Below are 8,677 nucleotides of genomic sequence, written 5' to 3'. Positions count from 1 at the left end.
CCAGTGGGTCTGGCTGATTCTTTCAGGGTGTTCCACTGGGGGTCTGTATGGTGGTAAGTGCTAGTTGCTTGTATGAATTCTGGCTGCAGCTGGCTGGACAAATTCATTACAGAATGCTTCTTTCCCCAAGCACCTGCAGAATCCTTTACCTGAGCAGGCAGATAGCTGCTCAGGGGGGGTGAACTGTGCCCTCCAGTATCCAGGATCAGCTCTGAAGGAAACTSCTGAGTCAAAAACTGGATCTGAGCACTGTGTCTGGGATCACTAGTGCTGGTTCTGCCCTCTGCATTGCTTTCAGCCTTTTGGGAGCTGTTTTACATCTCAGGGGTTTCTCAGCACTTTTGTTTTCTGGCTCTGATTTGAGCAGAGCACTGTGGTCCTGTCCTGGACTGTTCCATCCTATTTCATTCCTATTTGCATTATGAGGAGTGGGGACTGTGTCCCCTGCCCACGGTACCTGCACCACATATGATTTTTATCACTCTGTGTGCTCTTCCCACCAGCCCTTTACTCATCATGTTTTATTGCTTCATGAAACACATGTATCAGAGACACCCCCAAGACAATTAACTGAACCTACTCACTATTACTTACCAAGACTGCTAGTGCTCAGCAGAACTCCTGGAGAGCCCCTGGGCTCTGTGGTATGCCTCTTCCAAGGATACCTCATTCATCTCTTCCTGCTCCTGTCTCTGTATCCATGGTGTAGGAGTGTATATGTTTAAATATAATTTTATTATACTTCAGACAGTAACTGGTAGCTTGTTCTGAGTATTTCTATTTTTGATCTTCCCTGAGCACATCCTTAATTCCCTTTAAATGGAAATCTGGGGCAGAGGGAGTGAGGCAGATGCAGGTGTGTTAGATACATTTATCCTCTGAAAAGCAGACCAAGCAGTAAGATGTGATTAGGCATTAGAAGAGTATCCATACGGTAATAAAACAAACCGGCTTCAAATCAAGTTGGCTGTGAAAAGAAACCCAGAAGTGTCATTTAATTATCATGAGACTGTCTAGATAAAGTTGCTCTTGCCTCACTGCTGTTTGCCCAGACTGAGTTAGAGGTATTTGCATACTTAACGCTCTGCACTATCAATAGCAGCAGAGCCTCCTCACTCTGACATGTGCATGAGCAAATGACAGTGCTTGTGGTGATCCCAGTACCATTACTGCTCCCTTTTAAAGGGAGCTGGCAGGGTTTGAAGCTGTTTTAGTGTTTGCCAGGTTATTTGCAGCATCAAAACATGATGAAAGCCCGAAGAAGGATGTGCAAAACTTCAGGAAGGTGTTTGTTGATGTGAACAAGGTGAGCACTGGCTGTGAAGTGAGTGTGCTCACTGGGACATGGCAGAGATCAGTGACAATGGGGACACCTCATAGGGCTGGCAGGTGCAGACAGGGCACCAGACTGGGACAGTGACACCTTTGAAAGGGGCAGGAGGAGCAACCCTGGATGCTGATGTGGGTGGCTGAGCAAACAGAGGTATTGATGCGGGTGGCTGAGCAAACAGAGACATTCTGTGATCCCTCTTCAGGTTTGACTGGTACTTCCATACAGTGTGTGGATTTCTGCACTTAGCCAGTTTCAGAGGCAGGGCAGTAAAAGGTCAATTTTTCCAATGAGGCAGGAGAAAACTTGTCTCCTGCCTTGTATACTTCTGCTTCCCTTGAGGAAATTCTCTAAGTATTACTGGCTCACCACAGCAATCAAGAGAGGCAGAGCAACTTCCTCCTGATTTCGGAAGAGAGAGTGAAGGGGTGGTTCAGAGCCYTCTGAAGCACAAGAGAGGCTGTCTGAGTGCTCTGGGCCTGGGCACGCACCTGCTTCTCCTCCTGCCTCCTCTCTCATTTCTGCACTGTGGCAAGGAAAGGAACTCAAACTGGGGAAACCCCAAGCTACTGCTGTTCTCCCCCCATCTGATTTGTTTTCCTGCAAATGCAACAGTGAGCCTGTGAGCAGCAGGGAAAGCAAAGCCTGCTTCTCTAGCCCTGCTAGAGAAGGGTCACTCCAGGCTGTGCTGAACTCTGTGGTAAAGCTATTTAGCTCCAGCAATATTAATCAGTTTGATGGCTGACCTTTGGGAGGATGTGGGAATTGCAGCCATGCCAGAAAAGGACTGGAGGGCAAGGGGAAATGCAACGCCCTTTCTTCCCTGTGCTTTCATTGGGAAGGGGCCAGTGTTACTTTATTGCCTGTCCTACAGGGACAGGTCTGCCAACCACAGGCCAGGACTCAACTCCAGCAATCATTTCCTCCTGTCTGTAAGTGAAAGCAGAAGAAGCTGTTCTGCTTGAGGAGGGGCAGACAGGGAAGTGCCAGGCTTTGCCTYCATCCAGTGCCTTGGGTGCCCAACACACTGCTGAGCCCCTCTGGAGGATGTGAGAGGCTTTGGTTACGGTTTCTTCTGGCCAATCCCAGGGAAATCAGAGCCTTTTGGTGAAGAAAGAAAGCTGTAGGTGCAGGCAGAGCTGCTGTCGGTGTGCYTGCCTGTAGGGATTTCCTTCCAGAGGGTGTCAGCATATCTGGCTATGGCCAGAAAATGTCTCCTCTGGGCATACACCACCCCAGCACTGGCAGAATGTGAGACCCTGAATCTCTGGCAGTGAGCGAAGAGGCAGGCAGCTTGCTTGGACTTTAATTGCCTCCTTGGTTATTCCAGCCTGCTTGCCCACTGTCAGGGGCTGAGTGCTGGAAAGTGGGTGCTGTGTGTACCCGGCCTGGCCCCACCGATTGGCACCACCAGTCCAATTTCCAATGTGCAAATGATCAAGAGCAAAGCAGGGAGCTTGGCACGTGCATGTCATTCAGACATGCTGAGAGTCACTCCTTTCTCCAGGTGTTGCCTGTCACCATCAGCATCTTCCGGCAGGAGATGCTTGGGGAGAAGGTGACAGCAGTGAGACCACATGTCCCATTGCATTTTGGGCTTACTTCCAAACCCTCTGCTCCCATSTAGATGGTTTTGTTTTCTTTGAAAAAGAAAGCTTTTCTGTGGGAACAGTTGTAATTACTGTAATTCATGGCAATGGAGGCTCAATGCAAAGTGCCCAAAGGAGATGCCTACCCCATAGACAGAAGAGATCTTTGCTGCCTWCTCCATCCTGGTGCCCCCTCCCTGGGGACTGAACCACTGACTGGAGCTATGTCTTCTGGGGTTGTCACCTCCACGGTGACAGAAGCCGTCGCCAGCACAGCCGATCCTGCTGTGATCAGGTGCTTGGCATTTGTCCAGAGGGCTGTGCTCATTAAAATTAAGGGCCTGTTTCACTGTAGTGGATCCCCTTCTAATTATGCCCCAGCTATTTCRTGTGCCTCATTACAGGTGTTTCAAGCAGTGCTGTGCTGGGTGAACCCCAGGTGGCAGCATCTCCATCTCTGGGGAGGATGGAGCCCCTGGTGGCCCTTAGACAGGCACAGCATGTGTCCTTGGACAGGGAGGGGGTTTGTGGTTGACCCTGGAGTACTAAATATAGGTTGTCCCACTGGCTCTGTTCAGCCCAGCACCATCTGCACTGGGAGATGAGGCATGTCACAGGCAGGGGATGATGCTGGGTTCACCTTGTCTGCCTGTCCTGTTTGGAGAAGTGGGAGATATTACAGGAGCTGTTACTTCCAGATAGCACCTGGAAGTTGCCAAATTGAAAAACAGAGGTGCTGAGAGCCACAGAGAGAAAAATATATGCCAAATCTTTGCTATGTCATCACTACAGGATTCCTGGGAATGGTCCTGAGGCCACTTCATTGGCACAGAAGCTGGGATAGGCCATGCATGAAGCTCAGCCTTCCCTTCCGCCATGCTTCACTCCTGTGCATGGTGCTAAATGAGCTCATGAGGACATGCTGCGCAAGGACCTTGTGGGCTCACCCCACAGTCCTGCTCTCCTTCTTGCTCAGCTCCCATGACATGTCTTCACTGTAGAGCAAGAGGCACCATGAGCTCCCAGKTACTGTCTTGGTGTGGGTGAAGTGATGGGGCATCCTAGAGGGGCAGATGTGTCAGAATCTGGTAGTAGGGACAGCCTCATCCCAAAKGGACCTTATTCTCTTACTTTGTGATAAAAACATGTGGAGGATGCAGCTATTTCCCTGCATTTCCCTTTAGCACCAACCTCAGTGCYCTTCTCACAGGGCATGGTGTGAGCTGTGGGATGTGATCCTGTGTCCCAGGTACACCCAGTTAACTCAGGCATTTTCAGCCCTCACTGGTTTAGAGGGAAACTTGTGGCGCCTGGTGTTGGCAGCCTTCAYGATGAGGTCAGCCTCTGTTTCCTACTGCATCCCATTTGTCTGTCCTGTAGGTGGCTGAGGCAGATGGAGAAACGTCTGGAGAAGGCAGGAACTGGAGGAGCACCTTTGCTGGGGAAAGCCCCAGCAGGGCCCCTTTTCCCCTTCACCCATCCTCTGCCTCCCCTGTTTCAGTCTCACCCTGTACCCCTCCCACATAAGCACAGGGCTGTAAAGTTTTCCCTGGGTCCAACCACCACCTCCCCTCTAGKGTGATGTCACCGCCATCTCTCTGCCCCATCAGCCCTCACAGGCATCTCTGGACCTACTTGTGCCTCTTTATTAGGGAGCATTTTTACATTTATAAAACAGTGACACACATCTCTCACATTCACCAGCACGAGGGCATTCGTGCTGGCCCTCCCACSGTGGTGCCCATGCCCACCCTCTTCAGGGTCTGCTGCTCCAGCTGGCAGGAAGGGGCCACATCCTGCACCCCCCACTTGCCACAGGAGACCTTGGTGTAAGGCTGGCTGGCATGGCCGTGGCACTTTCCTGGGCTGACATGGCACCCCTCTGGGGACCCTCCTGCTTGCAGGTTGGTGTATGGGAACCCCATGGGGAGCTGGCATGGGGTGCTCTGGAGGGCTATCCGGGGAGCACCGTGTGTCTGCCCTGCCAGGAGGCTTGCCATGTGTCCCCACCATGCAGGGGGACCCAGAACACCACACAGTTAGATGCTTGCACCAATGGGGAACGTGCTTACGCGTGGGTACATATTTTGGGGTACGCGTGGGGGGCTGTTGGGCCACGCATACCCAGAGCCAGGGCTGCTGGTGCCCCGGTCCCTGCCGTGCACCTCCCATTGTGTGCGACCTTGAAGGCTGCAAGGATGATGGCTCCTCCTGCATCTATGGCTTTGGGCATGGCACAGCATGGCCATGTTCCATCTGTGGGCACCAGGGATGGGGACCAAACCAGCAGGGCCAGAGCCTGCAACCCCAGCCTTCCCCAGAGGTCCCAAATTCCTGCCCTGAGGTCCCCCTCTGCCAAGTGTGTGTGTTGAGGGGGGCTTTGCCAGCTCGCCCCCCCTCCTGAGATATTTTGGGGCAGTTTGCCCTGCGCTGGTGTCTGCTGCTACAGTGGAGGGGGTGGAGGCAATGTACAACAGGACGGGGAGTGTTGCGGGTCCTGCCGCAGGTCCTGCYGTGGGTCCCGCCATCTCAGGGCAGGCAGGAGGACTGTGGGTGCCAGTTCCAGCCAAGGCTCCAGCCACCAGGTTGGACTGTGGCTGTCTGGGCAGTGCTGGGCACGGAGCACCCTCCTAACCATGTACAGTCTGGGGGAGGCACAGCGGGTGCTCAGCACCCGGGGCTGGGAACATGGCAAGGGGTACGTGCACGGTGCAAAAGAGCAGCGACAGGCAGGGGAGTGAGAGCAGAACCCACCACGCTGCCTGGGCTGTGCCAGGCAGCTACACCAAGGGATGAGCCACTTTAGGCAATACCTGGGCAAGGAGAGGATGGGTTCACAATGGACTGGGGCAGAAGACGGGGGAGGCAGTAGGTTTGCAGTGCTGAAATGACTGGGGGTTATTACAGGCCAACACTGGAGTGGCAGAAGGAGTCACAGTGCAGGGGTCTGGTTGGGAACAGTGATGGAGGGGCTACAGCCCTAGGAGGCTGCATGAGGTTGGGGAAAGGTGGGCGGATGTTGGGGGAGGGGTGTCACAGTGGTGGTGGTGCCAGGGGTCAGGGTGGTGCCATGCAGGTGTGGCTGCAGTTGGGGTGTCCCCAGGCTGGCCGCGGGGGCCATGCTGCTCCGAGGGATGCCCTGCAACGCTGCCCTGCCCTGCAGCAGGAAGGCAGGGAGATGGTTCCTGGGCAGAGCAGAAGCTGTTCCAGGCATGTTTCTCTCCTGGGGAAAACCATGCAGGGCAGAGACCACCACCCAGGAGGGGTCAGCAGGAGAGGCCTTGGAGGGGCTCACAGGAACCTCAGCTTACCCCCTTCATGTTCTGCAGCACCAGGGCCTCTCTGGCCCACATCTGTTGCTCCTCCAAACCCCCCTGGCATGCCCATCCCCCTCCACGCCATGTGCTTGAAACTGGGCTGAGCCCACGTGCTAGGGGCAAGCAGAGGGGACAGGCAAAAGGGCCGGGGGGCTGCTCTGGTTCCGGTGCTGAGRCAGCTCCAGTGGCATCACTGGGGGTGAACGGTATGGCCGGTCCTGGCAGTGCGGTGCGGGAGGCAGGAGTTTGTGCCCACCGCACCCAGTGCCGCAGTCCCTCTCCATGCGAACGCCGGGGAGCGGGGTGGCAGGGGGCTGCCCCCCCAGTCCCAATCTTGCCTAGCAGGCAAAATCCTCGAAGACTCCCTGGTGAGGGTAGTGGTGGCGGTGGTGGTGGTTGGGCAGGATGCCTGCGTTGTAGGCGCCTTCTACRTGCCGGCCCAATGTCTCACAGGGGCTCTGTGGGGATGACAGTCAATGGGGTGGGCACAGACTCCAGGCACCCTACCCCCCGCCAGTCCTCTTGCCCAGCAGAGCCTGTCCACAAGAGCTCCCCCAGGGGCCCCCAGCTCTCTGCCTCCCCAGGACTGGCGTGACTCTGCAGCCTGAGGGCACCAAATGCAGAGCCACACAGACCCTTGATCTTAGGATGATGTCCCTTGCCCCTGGAGAGGGGCAGACACACATGTCAGGCCCCGTCTGCACACCCACCAGGCAGCCCAGCCCTGTGGAGGTACCTGGTCCTTCATCTCCTCCAGTCCCAGTGTGGCAATGCTACCCGAGGGTTTCTTCAGAGGTGGCTTGGAGCGGYGCAGGACCCGGCTCACCTTGTCTCGAATCACCTGAATGCACATGGGGGGGTCAGACCCAGACCTGCACACAGGTAGCACCGTGTGTGTGGATACCCTGGTCTACACAGAACTGTGTAGAGTTGCCCACTCCCCTGCTCGCCCAGGGATAGTGGGGACAGTACCTCTGCCCACCACCCTCYCTGTCCTCAGGTCACTGAGGAATGCTGGGGACCTGTTCTCCTCCCACTGCCGTCTCTGTGTTCCCTGGTTTGGAGGCTGTAATAGCCCTCTGGGGTAGCCACACATTTTATGCCCTCCCTGGGAAGCCTGTCTCTGCTCCCATTACCAAGGCTTGAAGGCTAAACATACCTCATAGATGTAGTCCAGGATCTCCAGGATGGTGAGGATGCTGGCACCGATGAACAGGCCCATCTGCCCCCCGATGTCCCCTGGGAAGGAGGAGGGAGAGATGGTCACCAGGAGATGCTGTGCAGCACACTGGAAGCCTGGGGTGGGCCAGCAGGGCTGCAGGCAGTGCCAGGGCTGCCAGATGGTGGGGGACAGAGCAGTCATGGGGGCAGGGGCAGCAGGACAGAGGCAATAGGGGACATGCAGGATAGGGGACAGTCAACAGCATTCCACCCTTCAGCCAGCCTGTGGCTGGATGCTGCTCTGCGTGATCCCTCCCCCACCAGACCCATGTCTTCCCAGGGCTGGGACCCAGAGCTCCACGCCTCAGAGTCCCACAGGAAAGCGAGAGGAGTCACCGAGAAGCCCAGCAAGGTCATAAGCTTTCTTCTGCTCAATGGCTTCGTAGTTGAGTGCCTCAAAGAAGATGTCCAGCACCAGGAAGTTCTCCCTGCGGGGACACCATTGTGCTCAGCAAAGATGGCTGGTCACCAACCCTCCTGCCCCACTTCCCCCAAACATCCCCTGTCTCCCAGCCCTCCAGCCCCCAGGTGCTCCCAGGGCCCTTGTGAATTATTCAGGCTGGGGTAGTGGGGACATGGRTAGGGCATGTCCCATGCAAGGAGGGACTGTGGGGTGGGCAGATGCTGGCAGGAGGGCTGGGAAGACATGGACAATTTGGGGAGAAGGTCAAGTGGCAACATCCCTGGGCAGAGGATGTTGCAGGGACCGAGTATGCCAGAACCCTCTCTCTGCATGCTGCCAGGAGTGAAGTGGAAGTTCCCTGGGTCCCCGGGTCCCCGCCCACCCCCTGGAACACCCCAGTACTGGCAACTCACCGAATGTAGGTCTCATTCTTATTGTACTTGCGGGCAAGGTAGCGCGCTGAGCCCTTGTTAGGGATGCGGACCATGGAGATCTCCTTGCCATAGCGTGTCAGGTTGCATGGCGTGGGGCAGCTGCAGCGCTCCTGGCTGTCCTCCACTGCTGCATCTGGGGGCAGACACCCATTGGCATGGCTGCAATCCCCAGCCCCCTCCCTGGGGCACTCAGCTGGGCCCTAGATGCCCACCCACTACTGCACCTACCCAGCGTGTGGTCAGCACATTCGATGTACACGTTAGGGGAGCAGATGGACTCGTTGCCTGTGGAGAAGCAGCTGGTTGGGAGGGTGGGAGTCTGGCCAGATTCTGCCCCCCATCCTTGATTCACTCCCTCAGAGGCAGTGGGGCAGGGTGCAGAG

At 55.9% G+C, this 8,677-nt stretch overlaps 1 protein-coding gene across 1 annotated transcript in view; it reads right to left on the bottom strand.

Annotated features, from left to right (window-relative positions):
* Window positions 1-4,550: 4,550 nt before the first annotated feature.
* The window catches only part of ASIC4 (acid sensing ion channel subunit family member 4), a 28,678-nt gene continuing 24,551 nt past the window's right edge, over window positions 4,551-8,677 (bottom strand). Inside the window, exons 5-10 of the mRNA XM_057367614.1 lie at window positions 8,523-8,579; window positions 8,274-8,427; window positions 7,794-7,885; window positions 7,396-7,475; window positions 6,973-7,077; window positions 4,551-6,694 (exon numbers count right to left, since the gene is read on the bottom strand). Of these exons, the coding sequence (XP_057223597.1) occupies window positions 6,575-6,694; window positions 6,973-7,077; window positions 7,396-7,475; window positions 7,794-7,885; window positions 8,274-8,427; window positions 8,523-8,579 (608 nt within the window). The 3' untranslated portion in view covers window positions 4,551-6,574. The remainder of the gene's footprint in view (window positions 6,695-6,972; window positions 7,078-7,395; window positions 7,476-7,793; window positions 7,886-8,273; window positions 8,428-8,522; window positions 8,580-8,677) is intronic.

The sequence above is a fragment of the Malurus melanocephalus genome, unplaced genomic scaffold (assembly GCF_030028575.1).
Source record: "Malurus melanocephalus ecotype Western Australia unplaced genomic scaffold, MMel_1.1 scaffold_81, whole genome shotgun sequence".
In the NCBI taxonomy this organism is placed as follows: Eukaryota; Metazoa; Chordata; class Aves; order Passeriformes; family Maluridae; genus Malurus; species Malurus melanocephalus.
The sequence above is the reverse complement of the archived record's forward strand: the minus strand, read 5'-3'. Positions and strand labels throughout refer to the sequence as shown.